Source organism: Motacilla alba, chromosome 2 (genome assembly GCF_015832195.1).
Source record: "Motacilla alba alba isolate MOTALB_02 chromosome 2, Motacilla_alba_V1.0_pri, whole genome shotgun sequence".
Taxonomy (NCBI): Eukaryota; Metazoa; Chordata; class Aves; order Passeriformes; family Motacillidae; genus Motacilla; species Motacilla alba.
The window spans coordinates 51273664-51299149 of NC_052017.1; the positions used below are offsets into that span (position 1 = coordinate 51273664).

Consider the following 25486-nt stretch of genomic DNA (forward strand, 5'->3'; position numbering starts at 1 on the left):
GGGAATCTGCTGCTTGAGATTAAGGAAGGTCATGCCACAAATGCTCATGGTCCTGAGTATCCTCATCTTTTGTGAGACTTCTCTAGAATCTGTGGAATCCACACATGTGCCTATGGAGGCTGGGCTCTTTTCTTAGTGCTGTCCAAAATTGCAATGCCTCTCCACATGGATGGACTTATGGACAGGTTTGATAAGTACTTCGAGGACCACATTCCTTAGATAACTTGTCAGCATCTTGTTTCTGCAATTTGTTGGAACATAAGATCAAGAAGAGCTTGTCCCTTGGCTCTGTAAATCAGCAGCTTGAATGCAGACTGAGGTGTTGAACATGCCTTCCTTATTTTGCTCTTTGTTATGTGGTGTTTTCCTAATGTTATGCACATATCGTACAAAGCAGAGATTTACATACCCAGTGTGGCTACCCAGTGTTCCACACTAGAGGCAGGATTCCAAAGCCTTTACTCATGATAAAAAGTCCCTCTTCCATGAGTAATGCCTTGGAGATCAGGGGAGCTCCTAGTGAAATTAAGCAGTTACTCAACACATGGTTAAGCTTTAGAGCCTTTCCTTGTAGCATTAGGGACAAATATTAGGGTATCTTCCCATCCTGTACCTCTGGGTTGATGTAATCCCACAGATCCTGAGCAGGTTTGTGTCATGTGGGAATAAAGTCAACAGCCAGAAACACATAGGCAGAAGCCTGGTATCAAAGCCAAATCAAGGGAACTCAACCCAAATTATCACCCAACTCTGTGGACGTCTGAGAGATCTGTCAGTCCATATACATCCAACATTCCACAAGTATTTTTAGTGGCTAGACAGAATATGTGTCCCATTCTATGAGCTCAGGGAGAGAGCAGCACATGAGTTGACACTGGAAAAGCCTTCTCTGCTGTTTAAAAATAGCTCCAGTTGTGGTGGATAAAGGCCGTTCACTCCCCAAGGGAAGGAGAGATGTTCTGTATATGTAAATGCCTTAAAAGCTGGAGAACAGTGCCTAAGGACTTCTACTTCTGCTTGCTTAATTAAGGGGAAATAGGCTGTACTGTGTCAAACTCAAATCAGTGTTTCCACGACACCTCTCTTTCTCCATCCCAAGCAATCCCAATTGCTGCTGCGGTGTTATACCTTTCCTAAGTCAACAATTGTGTTTGTGCCCCAGTATTTAACATCCCTCAATGAACTTGAGCTCTTTTATAAATTGCTCACATGCATCACCACACCCTGTGGCAATGTCCTTCCCAGCAAAGCTTGGCACTGAGGGGAAATGCACAGCTTTGGTAAAATAAGGTTCTTGCAGAGTGTGGGCTATGGGTCCTGCAGGAGATGGCCAGTGACTTCTGCTCTTCTGGGCCAAGTGTCAGCAGAGAAAGTTTCTCAATATCCTGGCCCTGTCTCCAGCAAAACTGGAGCCTGTTAGCAATGCCATTGCTATTTGGGTGGGAGGTAGTTATATGTGTTAGGCCCAGATTTATAAAGACGCTGAAGCATCTAATTCGTAAACTAAAGAAAATCTCTCCACTGTGTTTAGGATGAAGTCTAATCTGCCAGTTTTGAGCAGAGTGAATTGGTGAAACATTGGAAGAGAACTTGCAGAACTTGTTATACTTGTTCTGTGAGTAACATGAGTCTTTCTATTTCCCATACTCTTGTTCTGACAAATTTTACAGGCACTTAAGTAAACAAATGCCTTTCCTAGAGAAATGCAGCTATTTAAAATACTCAGGCTGGATTTCTGTTTTAAAATGGAAAGAAAGCAAATACATCATTCCACTCTGATTACCAAGAGCAGTGTATTTTTTTTTTTTTTTGTGCTTTGGACCTGCCTAGAGGCACATATGCAACCACTATGCAGCAAACCCCACCTGAGTTCATTGCCCTCCTTCACACTGGGCTCCAAGTCTGAGTGGGCTCCACATCACAGGCAAAAGGGAGGGTTGAACCAGTTCAAGCCATGGAGCTTCCTGCTCAGGGCCTCTGTTCCCCCCACCTTGACCCATACATACAAGCTAGTGGCCTCCCCCAAGGTTTTACCCTTGTTTTAATGCCTTCTAGAAAATGTAGTGTCAGATGTTCATATTAATGTAGAGGTTAACCAGCCTGTGGTAAGATCTCCTGGCTGGACTGACTTGATTCATACTGCTCTTGTCACCACACCAGTAATTAAGAGTGAACAGAGCAGCAATGGCACTGTTGCATCCCATCAACCTGGATCTCTTTCTATTTCAGGGAAGAACCTTCACTTAAGAAGTGAGAGTGCAGCTGGTCCCTGAAACAGAAAACACCCCTTTGCAGACATCAAACCAAAATCATTGTGGAATGTCAAGATTTTAAGAATATTTAGCATTCCTGAAGCTCTCCCTGGATGTCAAGTACCATGTGGTTATTAAGTTGCTATTCTTAAAAATTCTCTAGGTGTTTGTGCTACTTGTTATCCCCATTTTACATAGGGAAGGTTGGTCTTACACAGACTTCCAGCTTTTGAAGCTCTGACTTCTACTTCAGCACCTTATTTTTCAGGCCACACATAGAAATTGTGAGGTTTTGAGCCTTTTTCATTGTAATTCTTATTTCCCCTTACTTCCTTCTCCATGCTCAGATAAGACTTTTGTTTCCTTATGGTCAGTCTTCTGGTTCTCGAGAAAGTGCGAAACAAACACAACCTTCTTATTTTCCTTTCCTGAGGGAAGTCCTTGTGAGCCAGCAGCCAACTCTCCAAGGAAGCCCTCTGACTTCTGTGTGGGCTTGCTCAGGTAGATCTGGCTTCTGTTGCACTTTATGTTAGCTTCAGGGTGAGATGCAGAGATAAAAAAAAGGTCAGGAGCAGATCTGTGAATGACAAACATCAGAATCATGGAGCACATGTGCCTCTGCCATGAGCCGTAAGAACTCTGGTAACCTTGGACCACATTGATGTCCTGATATAGTCTCTTTAAATTTACCAAAAAAAGCCTGGAGAGAGCTGTTCAGACACACTGCAGTGCGCTCCAATTCAAATAAGGTCACAGAGTTGCACTCTCTAAACCTGTCATTATTCCTGAGGTGCTAGAAAGGACATCAAGGACACATTTCAGCTGTTTCAAGTCACACAATCACAGCTTCTTGCCAGCCCCTGATTTTTTAGTTTGGAAGAAAGATGCATTCAGTCATTGCATCTATTGATCCCCATTCCTGTTAACTAATTTTAACCAAATACCATGGAAGAGCAAGGACCTCCCAAGCCTTGTGAAATCAGGTGGTAGGTAAAGAGGAGATGCTGAAGCATCACCATCAGCCCATGTGGCCAAATACCATGGATACATCTCCGTACCAGCTGCCTCTAATCCAGCTGGTGTTGGAGGGCACAGGAGTGTACTGCAGATCACAGAAAGCAAAGGGAGAAAGCAAAATCATTTGTAGAAAAACAGTCTCCAATAGTTCCACTGCTGGGAGCTCCAGGCATTTGTTGCCTGCTCCATGTAGGAGAAGAAGCATTTCTGTATTCCACAACCATACAGAAAAAAGGCAAGATTTTAAACAGCTCATCCATTTGCAGACTTATAAATTCCCACAAGACCCTCATCTCAAATTAATAGATTGAGCAAGGCACACAATGAAAAAGCAGTCCCACAAATAAGCCAGAAAAGCCAAAGTATTGGTTTGCATGAGCAAGTGCTGGCTGAATAAGCAAGGGCTAGGCAATGTAGCATGAACCTATGAAGGAAGAACATTATTGAGGTTTAAATTGATAAAACCTTGAGGAAGCTTGAGTCATTGGTGATAAATTTCTATCTTCAGAGGAAATTAGGCTTAAAGAAAAAAGAGCTGGTTTAAAATATATCTAAAGTATCAAATTGCATGTATTTATGCCGAAGTCACTTTCCCACTCCCACAGACTGGGAATAGAAATTGTGGTCCACACTCACCTCTTTGAAAACTGCAGCATCAGTTGTTTTACAGTCGAATAAGCAGTGAGGTCAGGAAGGAAGCAGGTCTGGAAAAGTTAATGCTCTTGCACTGGATCTCATTTTTTAAATGAATTGGGTCTCTAATTCTGCAGAAGTGGCTGGGAAAGGAAGTAATGCATGAAATCAAATGACGAGGAGCTTGTAAGTTTGGGGAGCTGCTTATGAAGATGGGATGATGGAGAATGTGAAATAACCTATCCAATCTAAACTGTTTCGGAAAAAAAAATATTGGCAGGAGGCAGGTCTCTTTATCCTCATATATCCCTGGGCTCTTTTATGGTATGCTTTCTATTACACCAGGATATTGTGCTCTTGCCAGCAGTGCAGGATATCACACACTGGTAGCTGGGGTCCGATGGAGGTGGGAGCGTGCACATGGAATTGATTATAGGTTCACATCCTCTCGCTGTCAAGTCACATGAGGATTTTAAGGACTAACTCTGAGTTTGGAGAAGAGGAAGCTACAGAGACAGCCGTATCTTAATTACCTCTGGAAGGTTTACTGAAATGCCCAAAGAATTGCTCATCTGTCTGAACAGAAAGGGAGTACTGCCATCAAAGCTGTTGGGAGCTCAAAAGTAAATACCAGAGAACTGAGATCAAATAGATATGCTGAGGTGTGTTGGGGACCATGCTACAAACAGGAAGGAAGAAAAAGCTCAGAGCATTCAGGTGGCCATTCACAACCCCCTTTTTGTAGCCATGTTTAGACAGCACCTAAAATAGGATGTCAGCTCTTGATTATCTGTTTTGTGGACTAACTAACTTCGTCCTGAGTTGCAGCACCTTATTTCTGTGGATGCAGTGGCCAGCCCTGGTTCCCACCCTGCCTGCCTGCTGGTGTGTGCCCCTGTAATGGCTCCCTGAAGAGCTGCCTGGCTGCTTTTAGCCTGTTCTTTTCATTCCAAGTCCTATGTATGTTTACCTTGCAGTATCACAGGGTAATGGGAAGTGCTTGGCATTCTCAACCCATTGCCATTTTCATATCAAGTGGTTTTCTAGGTAACCCATAAAAGACTGGGTCTGTTTATGTTCTGGGTTTGGGGTCAGCCCAGTTTGGAAACCTCAAAGACTGAAGTTCTAAGTCTTGTCTTGCCTTCTAAAGATTAAAATACTTACTTCTGTAGGGAGAAAAATATTTTATTGCTTCTCTTTTTCTTTTTTTTTTTTTTTCTGGAAACTGCAGATTGTGAGCAAACATCTGTAAAAGCATTTTGGTATGGATCTGGAGTGTGCTTCTGAGGCTGATCCTCCTCATTCCATGGGCTTTGGGTGCAAAACCTGTGTTTTTTCCAAAAAGAGCTAAGCTGAAACATGTGCTCCTGGGGCATATGTAGCATACCCCAAAGAGTAGTGGATATTCAGTCCACAGGATCACAAGAGGCAGTCTGAACTGCAATGCCCAGAAACACATGCAGTGACAATGATAGAGCTTATGTTGCAGCTGTTTTAATTCACAAATCCAGGCCTCCAACTCCAAGTCACTTACCCAAATCTCAGTCTTTAATATTGTACCCTGCTATGTTGGCTAAACTGCCTTAAGGCTTTCCTCAGGGGCATTTACATTGGCTCCTCCTCATTAGAAAAGAAAGATGCCATTGCTGGAAATTTGAGCACTTTGTGACGTCTCTGATTTCCAGAAGATGCTCTTCTGCTCAGTCACATTTGTTGACAGTCTCCAACATGCTGCAGAAAACTTTCACCTGAGAAAGATTTTGAAAATTAAAAGTATGATAAAAAGATCAGCTGGTTACCTGTCCATGTCCTATGGAATTTGTTTCAATGCAGTTGCAATATCTCTGGGATTTAGGTTACATTCATCAGATTGAATTGACCAGACTTCGCCACATGTCTTTATTATTTAGCTATGCAGTGCTGAATAAAACATTATAGAATTTTTCATAAAGCATTATGACTTGTTTTGCTTTAAATAAAAATGATTATCTACTCTGTGGTTAAAACCCTTGGGGGACAAAATCTCAAAGCAGAGAAATGACACATGACAGAAAAATGCTTTAACCCTTCTCTCCGGTGACAGCTTTGCTAGTGGACTTAGTTTTCCTGTGGAAAAAATGCAAGGTAATTATTTCAGTGGCATATTTCTGGGATCACAGAGAAGGAAGAAGCAAGGAAGTGTCTATAAACATAAGGTACTTACTAACAGGGCTGGGAGAAAAGAACTGACGATCATGTCTGCTTTTTTTTTGGCTAGAAAGGAAAATTTACCTACTCAGATACTTTAGTTATTGAATCTGTGTGCACTGGGATGAGTAAGGAACAGAACTGCTGACTTCAAAATGTTGGGAAATAGCTATGACCATGTTCATGTTGGTCAATTGTGCAGGGAGTGTTCCCTGCACATTGTGCTAGATCATCTGCGTTATTCATTTATACAAACAGTCCCAGGCTAGAATGGCTAGTACTCTTCCAAATTCATTTCAGGAGGCAGCAGAGGGCAAGGAGTGCTCCTCATAGGATGCAACAACATCAGTCTGTAGGCTGAGAGACTTTAACATTTTGATGGACACAATCTACTCTGTGACAATTCATTTAATACCGGAGAATGGCCCTGTACAGTTACTTGTTTAGTCAGCCTCTATCTTCTAATTTTTTTAATTAAAAGAGTTTTAATTTGAGTAACATAAAGGAATTCATGTAGAAAAGTCAGCTAAGGTTAGACACCTCCATATTGCAAAACAAGGAGTGGATATAAAGGAAACCTGAATTATTTTGTATTTGCTAGCCTATGTAAGGACTGGTTGCTTTAGTTTTTTCAGAAGAATCACAGTGTTGCAATGTCTTATCATTCCTATCTTTGTCCACTTTGGATGCAAACGGCAGGAGATGGCTGAATCTGAAGAAACCCCCATTAGCCACACCCTTGATGCAACTCACATTCTTTGTGCCTTTACTCAGGGCTAGCAGCTTGCCTCACTCTCTCTGTGCCGTAGATTCCTCAGCACTACCAACACCTAAGGAGACAGTATTTTGAGCAACCACTTGCAGTATTTGCATGTGCTATTGAACTTGGTGTGGGAGCTGGAAGAGGGAAGGGAAGGGAAGGGAAGGGAAGGGAAGGGAAGGGAAGGGAAGGGAAGGGAAGGGAAGGGAAGGGAAGGGAAGGGAAGGGAAGGGAAGGGAAGGGAAGGGAAGGGAAGGGAAGGGAAGGGAAGGGAAGGGAAGGGAAGGGAAGGGAAGGGAAGGGAAGGGAAGGGAAGGGAAGGGAAGGGAAGGGAAGGGAAGGGAAAGGAAGGGAAGGGAAGGAGGAAAGTGCAGAGGAAAGGGAAAGAGAAGGTGCAGGATAAACACAACCAACCTAAGCCCACCACCTCACCTGAGCTTGGCTTCTTGGCACTTTTACTCTTCCTGAGTCAAAGTTCATGGTATAGGCTTATGCCTTGTTGTGCCCATCTCTTTGTCACTGTGGACATACATGGGCTGTGACAGGCTATGCAGTGAGTCAGGAATTAGGTGAGCAAGGGCAAAAAGTGCGGAACAGCCAGTGAGAGTAATGCAATTAGCAGTATTAGTGTTCATAATCAGACACCCAGCATTACTACTCACCCATCCTGAATAACTATACAGGGTGCTCTGACAGTGTCACCATGCACTGGCACAGGCTGGGGGTTGACCTGCTGGAAAGGAGCTCTGTGGAGAAGGCCCTGGGGGTCCTGGTGAACAACAAGCTGCCCATGAACCATGTCCATGAGAGGAGACCTTATGAATGCTTGTATATATCTGAAGGGAGGGTGTCAAGAGGATGGATCCAGGCTCTTTTCAGTGGTGCCCAGCAATAGGACAAGAGGCAATGGGCAGAAACTGATGCACAGGAAACTCTATCTGTGTACGAGGAAGAACTTCTTTACTGTGCAGATGACCAAGCAGATTGCCCACAACACATTGCTCAGAGAAGTTGTGGAGTCTCCCTCACTGGAAGTATTCAAGAACAATCTGGATGCAATACTGTGTCATTTGCTCTAGGATGAGCCTGCTTGAGCAGAGAGACTGGACTGAGCGACCCACTGTGATCCCTTCCAATCTGACCCATTCTGTGATTCTGGATTAGCTCTGCTTCCACTGACATCTCATTAATTGACATCATGCTCAAACTGTATTTGCTGCAATCCTACAGAGTTGTATGATTTCTGATTGAATGAAAGAATACTAATATCCAGGTAGAAGTCACCTCAACAAAGTGCAGAAACAAAGCAGGAGCTTGTTTTTATGTAGGAAACTTATGCTGTTTAGTAACAAAGATTTTGTATATAATATAGCTCATTCCATCATAGTATCACTCCTTATGTCCTTACCTTCACAGACTGCAAAACTTCCTGAGGTAAGAAATGCCTAGTTTTGGTACTTGTTGAAGTTTGTGAAAAACCACACTAGTCTCTATGTGAAGTTACAAACAACAAAATGACAGATGCTTTTAAGCAGGAAATGCATTCTACCCTTTGAAATTATCTCCTGGGTGGCAATGGAGGTGCCACATTCCCCAGGAGTTCAGCAGAGATTTTGCTAGAGGGGACAGAACAACTATACAGTGAGTAAATCAGAATACTTTTGTCAATACAGTGTGGTTATTCCTATGAAACCCTGATAACCTTGTTCAGTTTATCTTATCAATTGTTGTGTTTATCTTCAATACTGAAAGAATTTGCCATACCTTTTTTTCTCTTGTAATTACTTTAGATGTTCATCAAAATGCACAAAACCATGTTTTCCCCTGCTTTATACTGGACAAAACTTGGAGGTCTTTTCAATGAGAAGCCATAATTCAGAAAATAGATGGCTCACACTTTCTCCATGCAATGGATGCAATTAATCTTAGGGTGCTAAAAATCACAGCCACACAGGTTTTATTTTTAAACTTTTTTTTTTGCTGCCTACTTTCATTAATGTACATGCTAGTGCTGTGAATCCCTAAGAGAGTTTAAATAATTTTAAAAGTCTGTTCCTGATTTAAGAGAATTTTGCTGAAAAATACCACAGTGAACTTGGTGACTGAGATGATAGATAAATGTAATGCAGATATAAAAAAAATTAAAGAACATGCAGGAACCCTCCTGAGATAACACCTTGGTCATGTGTTGAAATATTGACTGTGCAATTTATTATACTTAAGGCTTAATTTCAACACTCATGTGTTTGTTGGTGTTGTCCTTTTTAAGCGCTGTTGTACAAACAAAAAAAAACCAAACAAACTGCTGCATTCTGCATCTGGGATGGGGCAAGCCGGGAGGTATGGACAGGCTGGTGAATGAGGTGCTGGAAGCAGTGCCATGGAAAGGGACCTGAGGGTCCTGGTTGATGGCCAGTGGAATGTGAGTCAGCAGTGCCCTGGCAGTCAGGACAGCCAAGCGTGTCCTGGATACATCAGGCACAGCATCATCAGCTGGGCAAGGGAGGGGATTGTCCTGTACTGCTCTGCTCTGGGGCCACCTCACCTCGAGGGCTGGGAGCAGTTTTGGATACCACAGTGTAATAAAGATACAAAGCTATTAGAGAGCATCCAAAGGAGGGCAACAAAGATGGTAAAAGGCCATGAGGGGAAGCTGTATGAGGAGCAGCTGAGGTCACTTGGTCTGTCCGACCTCGAGGAGACTGAGGGGAGACCTCATTGCAGCTAAAATCTCCTCATGAACAGAAGAGGAGGGGCAGAGACTGATATCTTTGTGGTGACCAGTGGTGACCAGTGACAGGACCTGAAGGACTGGCTTGGAGTTGTGTCAGGGAAGATTTGGGTTAGATACTGGGAAAAAGTTCTTCCCCCAGAGGGTGGCTGGGCACTGGAACAGGCTCCCCAGGGAAGTGGTCACAGCCCCAAGCCTGGCACAGTTCAAGAAGTGTTTGGACAATGCCCTCAGGTACATGGTGTGACTCTTGGGGGTGTCCTGTGCGAGGCCAGGAGTTAGATTCGATGATCCTGATGTGTTCTATCCAACTCAGCATATTCTGTGATTCTGTAAACAGTGTTAAGCAAAGAGAGAAAGATAATTTGTGTACAAATCCATCCATTTTCATCAGGCACACTCTCTAGAAATAGCATGATCCAAGGTTTAAATAGAGCTCTTGAGTGATAACCCTAGCTTTACCACTAATGCTCCGCCCAAGGCAAATTATTTTACATCTATAAAATGGAAATGATAGATACTAACCTGCTTTACAGGAGATTTGCAAAGATAAATTACTTAATGTGTGTGCAATATTTTCAACATGCAAAGTGCCATAAAGCTCTATGAATTTTTATCTCAGCCCTTGCTTTAAAACCTGAGTGAGCAGTCATAGAATACAAACTACAATGCAAAATACAATGCTGCCAATCTCAAACACCATGCAAAATCTGAGCAAACCGGATTGTGAAACTCCGTTAATTCGTCTCTATGTCATTTCTTCTCTTCCAGCAAAAGGCCTGCCCTTTAAAACCACTTTCACAACTCACAGAGAAGAACAGTATTACCATTGAGGAATGGTTGCTGATAAATTTTTTTGAGGCACAAAGGCTGACCCACTCTTGGTGGATAATGAAAAGCAACACTTCTTTTATTTTCATGTAAGGAAAGGATCCAGCAGCAGGGATTTTTTTTTACTCTTGATAGGATTTTGAAACTCTATTTTGTTTGGAATGTGGAAGAGATTGGAGAATCAATCCTGCTTTTTCCACTGATAGGGAAATCAGTTCTTCACCTTCTTACAGCTACTTCTCTCCATGTGTGGCAAAGTAACCAGCTCAGTAGAGCAGGCAAGTGGTGGTGAGTCAAATTTTGCAATCCAGAACTATGTTCATGTGGAAGAACTACCAGATTACATGATCTTCACTTCATTTCACTTCATAGGTCAGCATGTTTATGCTTAATATATAGAAGACAAGATAGATATATATATATGTGTGTGTATATACATATGTGTGTGTGTGTGTATATAGACATACATATATATATATATATATTATAAAGCAAGCAAATCAAAAGAAAGCTGAAGAGAGATGTTGCATTTAGCATTTTCGTTATCATCAATTTAAAAATTGATGATCAAAAGGTTGGCCTTTGTTCCATGACCTTTGATCCATGCACACATGCAGCCAGTAATAAGTAATAAAATTTTGCAACATGAATATTGCATGCCATTGGTAAAATTCATGTTTGCTTCAAAGGAGTTATACCAAAGCAGCAGCACTGGGTATGTGACCAGCTGTTTAGGGAAAATGTCATGTTTGAATTCAAACCATTTCAGAAATTGCTCAGTTGGGTAAAAAAGGCCTGAAATTCCTGCCTGTGGTAAGCTTCTCAAACTTCAGTCTTAGAGTTCCTTTACGTGTCTCGTGACCTTGGCAAGCAGAGCACAATGCCACAAAAGTAACACATTTGTGCTCACAAAGGTGGGAGGACAGAATTTACAGCAGCTTGCTGTGCAGCCCCTTCAGCAGTACTGCACTGCCAGCAGCAGATGAGAGTCTCCTGTAGCGGGTAGCTGCAGCGTGGGAAAAAAATTAAAGGGGAATTTGCCTAGTCCTCTCCTTGCTCACCATGTCAGCAATGAAGGAGGTGTTTAGTCAGGATCGAATACTTGAATTTATGTATATTTATGTCAGGGCAGTACATTATGGGGGAGGGGGGTGAAGCAAGTATGAAATGTTCCTGCTCAGAAATGTTCCTGCTCAGTATATCAGGTAGAATCACAAAAATTCTGCAAAGCAAGTATTTGTTTTTCAGCATGTTAGGACAGGATTTGGACCAGTTTCTCCACTGAATTCACATGCAAAAATGTTTTCTTTTTTTCCTATGTTTAGTTTGGTTTTCATTTGTCACTTTGAACCCTTTCTTTTTCTAGATTTAAAAAACCCTATTACCTTCTATATTGGTAGCTTGATATCCAGTGTATGTGTGTCTAGGGGCACATTTTTATTTATTATTTACCTACAGAACTGATTTGAAGTTCATTTCTTGGTTGTCTTAATTGCATTTCCTTTATCATAATGCAAGCTGTAATCATTAGTGTGTGCTGAGGATGCTTTGCAAATCTTCCCTCCCTAGAAGTTGATCTCTTTTTTCTGGGTCTCTCTCACTTTTAAAGATCCTCATATTTGTCTAAATAAATGAAAATGAACCATATACACATAGTCTTTATGAAGTTGCGCTGTGTGAGAATCTTTGAAGCAAATTTGTACTAATATTGTAAGCTCAGGTTCTGCCCTCAGTTACAGCCATGAAACCAATCACATGAATAGAGTTCCTCGGATGTTGTTAATGTCCGAGTTTACTTCAAAGTACACCTTCCACATTATTTACAAAATATAATTGAACCAGAATGTCAGCTACAGCATGTGAAAGCTGTCTTGTAATGCAACTCATCTTAATAAATGATTAAAGGCATGTGGCCAGGCACCGGGCTTTGTGCTAGGATGTGTAAATGGGATGCTGGTTTTCTTTGCCTAGTTAGGACAGCGGCTAGTTAAACTATCAGAAAAAAAAATTTTAGAGAGGAATTTGACTGGTAGGAGAAGGGTGATGGATCTCTCAAAGAAACATGCATAACAGAGAAAAGTCAAGGTACACTCAGTGACTATTTTGCAATCTATTGTGCTCCAGTACCCTGTGGCAGACACAGACATTTAGCACGGAATTTCCCAAACCTCATGTCATTATCGGCTCTAGTTCTGGAGATCCCACTTAATCATAGCAGTTTTAAGTCTTCATATCCTATTGACTGTGTAACCTAAGCCCTCAGAAGAGCTTTATGAAGAAATTACCACCAGCGTTCAGCAGGTTTGAGTGCTGAATCATGATTTACTCGGAGAAACCCCAGCCCAGACAAATAGCACGTCTGTGTCCCATTTACATACCTGAGTGACAAGACAGTGCTTCCTCCCACTTTCCAGAGAAACAGCCTGTTAAAAAACCATAGGAATATTTTGATGAATCCTGAATAGCTTGGGTTTTCCTCTTGACCGAAAGGAGTACCATACAGGTACTCTTTGGTTAATGTCTGTGGATGTACTTGGAGCACCTCAGGAACACTTGTATTATTTCGTGTTTATTAAGTAACTTACTTAACTTGCTACGCGGAGCAAGGGAGCACTTTCTCAGTGCTGGCGGCAGGGGAATTGAAGCGGTACGGGCAGACATGGACCCTGTTATCCTTGTGCTAAATACGCATTAAAACGGCGCTGTTTCGTTCCACGCACACACTTGGCCTTACAAGTACTGGGAGTGAAATGACCAGAACGAGAGCAGGACTATTCGCAGAGGCCGAGTGGGGTCCGCAGATTTCGGGAGGGCAGAAACAAAGCCGGAGCCCCGGCGATGCGCCCCCCTGGGGAGTGGATCCAACCTCCGGAGCGGCTTCGCTGCTCCCCAGTGAAAAGCCTCAGCTCTCCCTAGCCCGCACTCCTCTCCCTGGCGCTGCGACGGGACAGCTCTCCCTGAGGAACGGGACGGGACAGCGCTTCTGCTGCAGCCTCCCCCGGGACACCCGCACCGCTGTCACCCTCTGTTCCCCCCCACCATTCCCGGGCGGGAGCACACGGGAGGGCAGAAGCTGCGTTAGGGCCACGCCGCTTCTTTGCGAGCGGTGTCGCAAATGCACGCTCATGCCTTTGGCAGCTGCGGGGCAGAAACTGCCGGGAAGTAGAAAATCCACACATACACACCCTCCCGAGCAAGGAGGAACGACTAAACTATCTCTTCCTCGCTCCCACCTCCTCTCATCCTATATTCCGGGACAGGTGGGGGGCCCGCCCCTTCTCCACCTCGGCGGGGACGGCGCTGCTGGTTTCTCCTCCCCTCTCCTCCTTGCTCCCTCCCCATCCTCCTCCTCCTTGGCGTCCCCAGAGGGAGCCCCTGCGCTCCGCGACCGAGTGGAGAGCGCAGCCGGGCGCACCCCGTCCCACAGCCGGCTCCAGCCGCTCCGCAAACCCTTGTGCACCCGCCGCCGCCTGTAGCAGGAGGAGCAGAGGTGGGAGGAGGAGGAGGAGGAGGAGGAAGGCAGCAGCCCGCCCGCAGCGGGGCACGCACGTGTGCGCGCAGACCTCGACGGCCGCCCCTCCAGCATGCTGCTCGGAGCCGCGCAGGGCAGAGCGCCGGAGAGGAGCTGATCGCTGCCGCCGGAGAAGAGCAGAGGGGAGCAGGAGCGACTCCGCGGAATCATCCGTGCGCCCGTCCCGTCCGAGCCCGCACCCACTCCGCCGAGGGAGCGGCGGTCCCGCAGCATGGGCGGCCGCAGCCCCCTCGCTGCCGCCGGGCCCCGCGGCGCCGCTGTCCTGGTGCTGCTGCTGGGGCGCCTCGCTCTCTGCCTCGCCGTGGAGGGAAAGAAAGGTAGGGGGGCGGGGGGCGAGGGCGCGGGGGTCCCGCCGCCCTTTGCCGGCTGCGTGCCGGGGCACCAGGGAGCCGGGGCTGCGGGCTGCTGCGTGCCGCGGCCTCCCGTGGGGAGAGGCGGAGGGAAAGTCCCAACTACTTATTTCCCTAAGAAAAAAAAAACCAAATCAAAACAAAAAACCCGCCCCAAAAACAGAGAGGGGAAAAATGGGGAGAAAATCAAACCTATAGCAGCGATCACGCAGCCCTGACTTCCTGATTCTTGGCTTATTTTCTTTTGTGGGGGTGGAGGAAATAAAAGGGAATAAGCCTTGGCACATCCCATCGGTTGTGCTTCTCTTCTTTAGTGTTTCTTTTTTCTTCTTCCCCTCCTTCCCACGTTTCCCAGTCGCTCCCCGGAGAGCGCTCCGCGGCTCAGCCCAGCACAGCCGCTCTCGGCTCCCCTGCACCGGGGCAGCGGGGAAAAGCCGCGGGGTTCCCGAGTGAGCGCCGCTCCGGTGACCCGCTGTCGCTCTGACCCGGACACCTCCGCTTGTCCCGTTCAGAAACAGTCGTAGTAATAACAGAAAGAAGTATACACCTGGGGAGGGGGTGACGGAAAAAAAGGGGAACTTCGTGTGGGTTCTGGTTCCCCAGTTATCAGAAAGAGGAGCGATTTATCCCTGCCCGAGCCGGCGCGAAGGAGCCGCCGTCCCGTCCCGTCCCGTCCCGTCCCGTCCCGTCCCGAGCCTGCCGGCGCTGCCCGCCCGTCCCGGCGCTGCGTGGGAACAGCGCGGCGGGGCTGGCTGTGGGGCCAGGCCGTGGGGCTGCCGCGGGTACTTGGGCTTTCCTTCTCTATTGGAGAAGCTGTCTCAGAGGGTGAGAAGACGTTTCTGGCCGGTCAGACCCGTCACATTTTCTCTGTGTGTGGTGTTCTCTTTTGTGAGTTTGGAGAGCAGGCCCCGGCTGCTGTTCCAGCCGGAGAGCAGTCCTCTTTATCTTGGAAATCTGCCAGCCAGAGGAAAAAATGCAGATTTGGGTGGTTTGGTTTTTCTTCTTTTTCCTTTCATTCTTTTTAAAGAAAAAGCGGGAGAAGAGGACTATTGCTTTCTAGAAGGGCTGATTGCATGGCTTAGAGCAACTGAGTTAGAGTCTTTCGTGACTGTGGACTGTAAAGCCGCCCTGAAAGTGAGGAACACCCCATCCTAAAGAACTAGTTGCACAACCTTTAAAAAGCGGAAAGATTCTCCTGTTCCAGAAATCAAGTTCCTACCTGTTGTTGATGTAATATGGGCAGTTTTTCTTTCCTGGTTTTCTTTTTATTTATTTATTTTTCCTCACCCTTTGAAGGTGATGAGAAGTGCCTCCCATCTGCTCTGCCTGTCTTATGAGATGCAGTCGCAGGTGCACATGCCCTGTATAATATGTTAAGAGTAAGGAGAAATACCTTGTTTATAATGTCTATTTCTGTGTCTCATAAGCTTAGGAGGTTGCCAGTTTTTTGAGGATTACTAAATAATCAATGGCTATGTGATAAATCCAATGGAGGTTATTCTCAGGATGTGTCAGCAAGTAACTGTTGCTCTGGTAAGAGCTTGAGGCTCAGTGGCAGAGGTGGAGGCAGAAGGATTTCTTCAGAAGGCATTAATCAACTGACTGGACTTTATTAGTTTCTCCCCACACTTGAAGATAAGCAAGAAAATTACTCAGAGGCACAAAATGAAGCAGCATCTGAGAATTGTGCATTATCGATTTGAAGCAACAGGTCCAGCAGGTAGTAGAGGATCAGTGTATGTTCAGGACTGCCACCTTGGTCAAATGATAAGACCTAGCATCAGAATTCAGAGAAATTCTGGAAGGAAACTTGCTGTCATAAATATATGCAACACTTCTGCAAGTTCAAATCGCATGTGAAATGAAGTTTTAAGAAATGACTTCTTAAAACTTCAACCTGATTTGTTCTATTACCAAATGGAGTGGTCTCAAAAAAATAAAAGGTGCATGGGCAGCTGTTAGAAGAACATCAGAATCAGCCTATAAAATCCAATCAACATAATGTCTGAATGGAAATTTGAATACAATTGTATCTTCTCCCAAAACTGTAGAATTAATTTTCTTGAAGATGGATGAGAGGAAACTGGTTTTGTTGTAACACTGTAATCATTAAGACACAAACAAAAACCTAATTGAACATATTCCAGAACCAAACAGCATTGCTCAAAAGTTAAGTACTTTCATCACAGGGATCAATACCCACCTTTATGTACCTGTTCTGATGTTGACCCACATTAAGCACAGTGGAACTAATCCAGATTTCCACTAATCTACCCCGGGAGGCCTGCTTGGTGGTACCTGAGATAAATACCTGTGATAGCTGGCGTGCCACTTACACTGGATGCATTTGACCCGTGTCCTTTTTGTGTGCCAGTGCTCGGTGACAGTGCTACGGTTCAGCAAATTGCTTTTAGTTGCTATATATTGGTTTGATATCTCTAGTTTTGATCTGTAGCTGCAGCCGTTGTGGGATGGGAGTGTCCATGCAGGCGTGCCAGGCAGCTCGGGAGCTGCCAGAGTGGACTGTGGTAGCTTTCTGTACCTGGAGTCTTATATAAAGGACTAAGTTCTCTAAGGGTATCCAAGTATTCATGTCCATGTGAAGTAAAAGAGTTTTGTCTAATATCCTGTGCCGTGTTTATGTGTGGGCTGTGTGTTTATATTGAGTATTGTCTTGTAGTTTCTGCACTGTGTATTATTTCATGCTTACTTGTGACACATGCCTACAAGTAGAGGGGTCTGTGGATTGTGCAGAGCTTGATTCAGTTACATGCAAGCATCCAGTGCTTTTTTAGATGCACTCCAGTGTAACCTGGCTGCTGCTCTGTGGAGCACAGATCTGTCAGTAGCCTGTGAGTTGTGCCTGCTATGGGAGCCTCCCAGGAGCAGGGGGCTGCCCACACATTCACAGGGTGGCTGAGGAATCAGCAGTGTTCTGTCTACCTGGTACCAGGTAAAGGATGTCTCATACTCCGGTTAAAGTCCCAGGAGAACTGGTACACTGTTCTCACATTCTGTGTTTGTATTACCACTGACACAAGTGGAATTTCTATGTGGACAGGAGTTGGTAGTGTGTTTGTGTAGGTATTTATTATGTGAGGTCTTGTCTATGCAACCATTTATTATTTTCTATTTCCTTGGTAAATGACCAAACATTTTTGGATTTGCAAACTAAAATAAATCTGTGCAGTCTTGATGGTAAATACAGTTAGAGAAATGGAAGCTTAGATACTGATACGACCCAGTTTGGTGAGATAGTAGAAATAAATAAATAGTGTTGAGTGTAGAGCTGCTTTTAGTCCAGTGCTTCAGTGTGTGAATGCTTAAGAACAAAACTCAAAACCCATCATTAAGAGCAGTGAAGGGAAGGTAAAATGCTAGCAAGTCATCTCCTTAATTCAGGCAATCTGCAAAATATGTTGACTATACGCCAGATTTTACAAGGGATTTTGGAGTCTCAGCAAAGTGTGTGTGTATGGTGAGCAAACTAGATGCTGAAGTGCTACTAAATACAAATGTATTATTTCTTGCATCAAGAGTTTATTCAGAGATTTGCTGATAAATAGGAAATCAAGATCAATGCCCTGGAGACTTTACAATCAGAGTAGTCCACTGTAATTTATTTGTTAATTTATAAAGAGAGACTTTTGGGGAGTGTCGCACAATGCCATTATGGTCCTCAGGGCTGATTTTTGCATTTAGGTATCCATGTATCACTGAAATCACTGGGATATGCTAGCTTTAGCAACAAGATAGCTGACTAGCCAAACCAGTTCCTTCAGAAAGTGCTCTTATCTTCCTTGAGCACAAACTGCCTTTGCTTAATAGCTCTTCGGAAACAAGCCTAGTGGAAGGTTTACTTCATTTTTGGGAGGATTACAGTACCTTCATGGAATGGTTTTGCATAGAAACTGTTGATGTTGCTACAAACTCTTGCTCTAGTCCAGGTTTCAGTAGTATGTGTGCATCAGAGAGTACAGTTACCCTGTGTATGTGAGTGGATTATCCCAGAAAGAACTGATACTCAAAATTGATGTCAGCATGTTATGTTATAAGCACCAGCAGTTACAGGTATGAGAACTTGTGTTAAATCTCATGCTAGACTTGGATCTGTATTGGAAAAGGGTTTGTGTAACACAAATTTGACTTGCAGAACTTTTATTTGAGGGAGTCAGAACAGACTGTACTCACAAAAGCATCTTCTGGCTGTTCTATATTAGGAACGCTTCCTGGGGTGACCTGGCTGACAAACCTTTATAAATCTAGAGTAGTCAAATTCTGTAAAAAGATTACTTGCTAGATAGAATAATTGCCACTTTGGAATCGTGTGGACTGCATTAGGCATCTTCTAATTGCGTTTATAGTTTCTCAAACCCCCGTTCTGCTGTACTGCTCTCCTTGGACATTTACTTACTAGTGGCAAATGAACTTCTGTCAGTCCGGGCTCATCTGGCACATGAATCACATTCAACTTGGCTGGGAAATTGCTAGCTTTATCAGAAAGAGAAAGTTATTGGGAAATGCAGCAGAGCTTTTATTTGGAAGGATTGTTCTCACTTTTTGACTCCTGCATTTGCTTTGTGGCAGTTGTAGGAGGTGTGTAGCCTGCATGAACACTAGAGCAGCAGTTTCTGCGGTGACAGGGATAGTTGCCTGTCTCACAACAGGTTAGCTTGAGCAATACATCTTGCTCCAAGTGCAGAACTTGCCTCTCTGGGTCCTGAGCAGTGCTTCACCCAGCGCCTGTGCTAGGGACCATGGCCAGGAGCTGTGTGATGCTGAGCTCTGTGGCAGAGGAATCAGGGGCCTTCACCGCTGGGATGCACCCTTCAAACAAAGCTTCTGCAATGCCACACACCTCTGGTGATGAGAGTGGTGTAAGAGTTGTGTTGGATGTCAGAAGTCCTCTGTTCCTAAGAAATGCTGCTGCTCATACCTTTTGTCCTGAGAGAGCTCGGGAAATCCATGAGTACGTGGAGGGCCTGCACTATGGGTATGTCAGCATAGTGTAGGTGTTGGTAGAAAGTGTTCAAGTGTTCAGGTGAATTATGTTTTTCTAAGCATTAATGGCACACAGTGTGGAAATCGCTGCTTAGTGTTTTGTGTGGACTTTGACAGTCCTTGTTCAGCTTAATACAGTACACACTGATCCTGTTAAGTACATATGGATTTGACCTTCCCTTTCTTCCAGGAACACTATTAGTAGGTACAGTATGAGATCCAGTGGTGTTTCAGTCCGTTCTGATTATGTCACTTCTTGACTTCCAACTATGGCAGACAGAATTGTAATTCTTCCTTTTTATGGCTGAATTCTGCTGACCTAACAGTATTGAGTAATAGTGTATTTTTTTTTTTTTATTTCAGAAATAGTTACAGAACATTTGGCATTAGTATGTGCAGAAGAAGTCATTCTTAAAGGAAATGTGGAAAAAAAACATGTACTCCTCTGTACAGAGAAGTTGGACCAAAATAAATGTCTATTTCTGCTGAAGCAAGGTGGTTATTTATTAGGAACTGTGACATGACTTTTTAGTTTGTCTTTTGGGGGGGAATGTGTAGGTATGGATATTGTGCTCTCCATGCTTAATGTTGTTGAGGGTTGTTCAAAGGAAGAAACATGACAAACCTACCTGTGAGATTGTGTGTTTGAACAGGAAATCTTTCTGATCACCAAAGTGAAAAGATGCGGCCATGTGGGTTGGCCATTGAGCTAACAAGTGCAAGTGCTACCACACCACACCTTTTAAAAATTATTTTTTAACAAACAGAGGGCATAGTTAGGAGAGAGACACACTGGATTTATGTATCCCATAGGGATGTGCGAGCTTTCATTAGGAAGCTTCAATGCAAAGTGTGTTTTGCCTGTTGACAGATCCATGCCAGGCAGATGCAGGGATTCTCCTTCTGCCAGCCTTCCTTCGTCTGCCCAGCACATCTGCGTACATGAAAGTAAACATCTACGTGTTCACATGCATGTTCTACTAGCAGAGTGCATTGAATCATGGGTGGCTTTTGTTTGTTTCAGTGGTTGAAGAGGAAAAAAAAAAACCTAGAAAAAAGAATAATTTCCAGTCATACTGAAACAAGTATGTCAGGGGTGGTTTTAGTGAAGAGAAAAAAACCCAGCAACAAAACACCAAGAAAAAAGGCCTGTTTTAATATAATCTGGAAGATCAATTTGACTTGAGACAATTTCTTTTCAAGGTGGGTAAGAAGCAAAATGAAATGTTGTTTGAAATGAAAATTTGCAGGTTTATTTTGAAAATACCAGAATACCACTTGATTTTCTTATACCTCCCTCCCACTTAGTTTTTTGGCCAAAGCATGTTTGCTGAGCTTGGCTCAAAAAATTAAGGCTTTGGGAGTGGGGTAAACTGTCATTTGTGTACACATTAATAGTTCTGCTCTGATCTCTGTGAGCACTGAGGTTAATGAAGTCCAAAATGCTTGTGATCACTTCTTTCTATTTTCATAAATTGAAATGATGAAATAGTAAAAATAGTGAAATAGGGATAAATAAATAGGTTTAAATTAAAAGAAGATTGGTCTCTATTACCTCCCTGGCCTCTGCATGTTTGGCACCTTTACCAAACATAGCTCCTGTGGAGGAGCCCAAGCCTTGCAGGCTCCTTGCTGGAGGCGGGCTGGGGCTCTGGGCAGGCAGGGTGACACTACTGAGCAGTAGCAATGCCCCAAGGGCCAGCAACGCTTCTGTGTGGGTTAAAAGCCTTCTTGTCTAGCAGTTACCTCTCTCTGGTTGCTTTACCTTGCAAAGGTGCTGTGTGAAAGGTGCGGTAGCCTCCCCAGGAGTATCCTCCAGCTCCTGGAAAAGTCAGGGATATGCCAGCCCCTCTTCATCCCAAACTGAAAAACTGAAAGCATTCGGGGCCAGCAAAGGCAGTTGTGCCAGAGCCACTCTGCTGGGGTAGATGGCTCCTTCCTGGGTGCAGAGACCAGTAGGGCTGAATGAGTCGGCAGGGACCATGCCCGACAGGATGTTTTCTGGGTAAGAGGTGGAAGGAAGGAGAATAGGATATAAACCAGCTGTCTTGATGACAGGATAGTAATATTTTAGCTCTGGCTTTTATAAGAAGAAAATTATCACTTCGTGGGAATGGCGTTTGTATGTTTGGTTATCAGGATATGGTGGCATAATCCCTGCCTTCCCATCACCAGATTCTGCAGTAAATACGAAGATAACCAGGAAAGCCTTGGAAATCAGCCAGTCTTGGCACTGGGGCACTGCGAGTTCGCACAGCACTTTTCCTAGATAGGGAAAAGTATTGTTTTACCTATCATGATTCAAGAGCTCAAAGCCACAGAGACTTTGAATGTTTGCCTGAGGCAATACATCTGGCCACTGATGAAGTTGCCTGCTAGTATTTTGGCCTCTCACCCCATGCCCAAGCCGATGATAAACACTGCCTGGAGTTGAAGGTAACCAACATCCTACTTGGGGCTTATTCACAAGCTTTGAAAAAATGTCTCATGCGCAGCATCATTTCTTCCCTTTCCTGAAGGCCCTTCTTAGTGCCCTTCCCTGGGGACATGTCCCTTGATGGAGACTGGTCGGAGCCTGGGATGAGGTGACCTGTGGTGGCATGCATGGGGCTTGGCTCCTGGCGGCTGAGAGTGCTCCCTCCCTGCCTGTGGTAGGGCTCAGCATGCCTGGTCCCTTGCTCCACCGCCCCGGGGAAGCCCCAGCACCTCCTGAAATAACAGCAGTGTGAGACAGTAGCTGCAAATCAAGGCTGGGTGTAAGCAGATGTATTGTTTCCTAAATTATGCTTTTTATGTAGCTGCAGCACAGTTATGATGGCAGTTTTAACATTTGCAAGGCCTAACTTCAAAAAAAAACCTAAAACCAACCAACCAACCAAAAAAAAATTGTAGCTTCTTCTGTCTGGGGATATGCATTCATGGATATGTATTCACTCTCTCTCCCCCATTAAGCTCTGAGACATATGTGCAATTCTGAAAGTTAAGTTTGAATCACATCTGAGGCAGTGGGTGTTTCTTCTTGAGAGCTGTGTACTTCAGTTCTGCAAAGTGAGGTTACGGCTGCATATGCAGTTCCCTATTACTAAGCAATTTTTTCACCTTAAAAATAACAATTTTCCCATCGCATTACTTAATACGTTGCATTGGAATTATTATTTTTGAAATTAAATTTACAGCGTTTTTGTAGAACAATGATGTTTTCTGAAGTTTACTCAGGAAGTAAAGAAGGAGGCAGGGTTCAAGGAAGAAGCTTGTTTTAGCAGTTGGGTCAGTTATTTCAACAATGCCTTTAGCAAAGAAGTAAGAGGCTGTTTGCACAAATCAGTAACTAGTTCCCATGATTCAGATTGAATCACGTAGCTCAAGTCATTTGAATAAATAAATGACTTCTAGTAAGTGAGACAACCTCTGCAATTAGGATGGCATGCTGCATATTTCATGTTATTTATTATGTGGTTTTCAATAGATATGATTAAGCTGGTTTACACTTGGAATGCTAGGTAGCATTTCAACACAAGCCACTTAACCAGAGCTCGCATTAAAATGAGGTGCACATATGTTTTGCACAGGTGGCATTGTGCTGTATCTTCAACACTTATATTTTCTTGTGAATTTTCTACAAACAGATACTTAACAGGAAGAAGAAGTCACCTGGCCAAGGGCACCTCCATTTTCTGTAATTGTAGCAGGCAATTCTCAAGCAGGTGCTTCCCATATATTTACAGTTGCTGCACTCTTAGCTTTCCTTCATGTCTTACTTTGCCATCAACTCCCATGGATGCGTGTAACCAGAGGTGCAGAAAACTGCTTTTCTCAGACGTGTTCATGGATTACCTGCTGGCCCTGGTGCTTCCAAGGGGATGTGCTTCATGGGTCACCTGCAACTTCTGCTCTTGGATTTGGGCTTTGGATGAGAGCATTGCAATTATATGTAGAAGACAAGGAAGAAAAGGTCTGCTTGTCCTTTGTTTCCTGATGTTGCTATTTTGTAGTTTGTTTTAATTTTAAGTAGCTATGTTATGGAACTGAAAAGTCCCAGGTGGTTTTAGTGTTGTGAAAATAGTATTTAAAAAAAATGCATGGTCACTTTACTACTCTGTCATATCTGTTTGTGTCATGTACAAATGAATATTAATTTTAGAAAATATGCCCTGGACTATCAAAGGCAATATGATATGGAGCCTTAGGATATGGTAAGATTTGGGGCCTACTGGCCAAGTGATCATCTGCTCTGTTCAGGATAAAATTTTGTTATCCTGTTTCTTTCCACTTTGGAAGAAAAAAGTTTCCAACTTTTTCAGTTAATATAGCATGAAAGGTACATTAAACACAAGATTTATACAAGATTGATAAAAGAGATTCCAAAATAATGAAGCTAACAGATCTTCAGTGCCAGATATAAATACCATTTTACATATGTGGTCAGTGTTTCTTCTGAGAGTGGAAGTTACATGAAGGCATTGGTGGTGAATTTTACACAAACTTTAGAGGCTGGGAGAAAAATAAAACCTTCCTCGTTTCCTTTAATCATTGGGAAGGGACAGCTGCGATATGAGCAGATATGACTAATGTTTGACAAATTTGTTTCTCATGTGTTAAATCTGAAGGCTCACAGATCATCTACTGGGCACATGAAGACAAGGAAATCTTACCCCAGAAAAATGTGGGGGGAGGTATCCTCAAGTCTGAGTGACTGGTGAGCATGATGTTTTGGAAACTGCTGAATAGCAAGGGCCTTTAAAAATGAAAATCTAAGTTACGGGAGTGGAGTGGTTTTTCTCCTCTATTTTTATTGCAACCTATTTCTCATGAATGGAATTTTGACATTCTCACTTCTTGAACAGAATTCAATTTATTTTACTGCTCTTCAGACCAGTTCAGCACCAAGTACATGCCTTTTTTTTTTTTTTTTCCATTAAAAACAAACAGAAAACCCCAAGTGAAAAACCAATTAAACCAGAACAAAACAAACCAATTTTTTTGGAAACAGAAGTGTTAGTTGGCAGAATCCTGACTCTGGAAGCTGATTTGTCACAGCTAGACCATAATTGAAGCTGTTAGGTTTCCACATGAACATGGGTTTTACACCACAGAGCAGTGGGTAGGACGTGGGGCCCTTGGCATTTGAGGAGAGTTGGGAAATGGTGGAAGTGTGACTTGGACTTCTCTCCCTTAGTCTGGTTCTGAAAACACTCCTAAAAACCAAGCTGTCGGAAAACCAGTCACATCTCCTCTCCCTCAGGTACTGATCCAGATCTTTCATAATGGAGACTTGTGGTAAGGTGAACAGAAGATGAATTATGCCCAGCAGGAGAGTTTTTCCACCTGGGGTTCCATATTTGAATTGTGACTGGCATCAGAATGCCGAGACTGTCCTTAGACACTGATTGCCTGTACAGATGGACCATTTGGCATTTAGTTTTCTAATGAAAAAAGCCCCTTCTAGCTGGTCCTTGCGTACCCAAACGTGTTGGGGACATAGCACAGCTTCTATTCGAAGTTTCACTCGTGTAGCAGAGGAAGGTCATCATGAGAACTGAGCTGGTGTCTGTGCAGCGGACTGAGCAAGGTGCTGGCAAGGTGGTATCAGCTCCACACTTTCCCTTTATTGCCGTGTTTGTAACATCTGGGTAGATACTGATGCCATTATCACTACCCCAAAATTAATGGCAGAAGTTCAGTCTTCGAGAGTAGGAGCAGGGACAAGTATTTCACAGCAGATCTGGAAGGGAAAGCATGTAAGACAGATTTATGTTGTGTGTTCAGCTTCCACCTGCCCATGAGGATAAGTACTTGAGTTGCAGCATTTTTAATTTGGTGTGAAAGCAATTTGTAGTTCCTAATTTGACCTCTTGCAGTGAGGAAGTCTGCAGTAAGAGGTGAAGTTGAAACTTGAGCATCTTCAGTTATCTGGTAGGATAACTCATTATTTCTTATAACTCAGGATTTCTCATTATTTCTTAAAACATCTCTTTTAGGATACATGCCCAGTTAATGGATCAGTTTGATATTTGTCTTTTTGTTTTGAATTTGAAAGGATGACCACTGAAATGCTAGCTTATTTCCATCTGGTCTTCAAAAAGTAATTAAGTGTTGAACAATGGTATTGTCAGTCTGTTTCCTACCTAATAAGCTCTTCAAGGTGCTCTTGTTAATGATTTTATTATTTCAAATCTGCTCTTGTTCTCTTTC

At 43.7% G+C, this 25486-nt stretch overlaps 1 protein-coding gene and 1 long non-coding RNA gene across 4 annotated transcripts in view; one reads left to right on the forward strand and one right to left on the reverse strand.

Annotated features, from left to right (window-relative positions):
* Window positions 1–1349: 1349 nt before the first annotated feature.
* On the reverse strand, window positions 1350–13722 carry LOC119697698. Of its 2 annotated transcripts, XR_005255907.1 has the most exons (4): window positions 12790–12909; window positions 5437–5650; window positions 3906–4045; window positions 1350–2829 (listed from the first exon to the last, which is right to left on the reverse strand). It is a non-coding gene; the product is annotated as an uncharacterized LOC119697698 (long non-coding RNA). The 2 variants fall into 2 exon arrangements; XR_005255906.1 differs by lacking the exons at window positions 1350–2829; window positions 3906–4045; window positions 5437–5650 and adding exons at window positions 9038–9910; window positions 13645–13722 and having other exon boundaries at window positions 12790–12834.
* A 92-nt stretch (window positions 13723–13814) lies between these two features.
* The window catches only part of EGFR (epidermal growth factor receptor), a 158194-nt gene continuing 146522 nt past the window's right edge, over window positions 13815–25486 (forward strand). Inside the window, exon 1 of one of the 2 annotated variants that reach the window (XM_038128769.1) lies at window positions 13815–14260. In XM_038128769.1, coding sequence (XP_037984697.1) covers window positions 14155–14260 — 106 coding nt within the window. In that variant the 5' untranslated portion in view covers window positions 13815–14154. The remainder of the gene's footprint in view (window positions 14261–25486) is intronic. The other variant, XM_038128767.1, reaches the window with a different exon arrangement.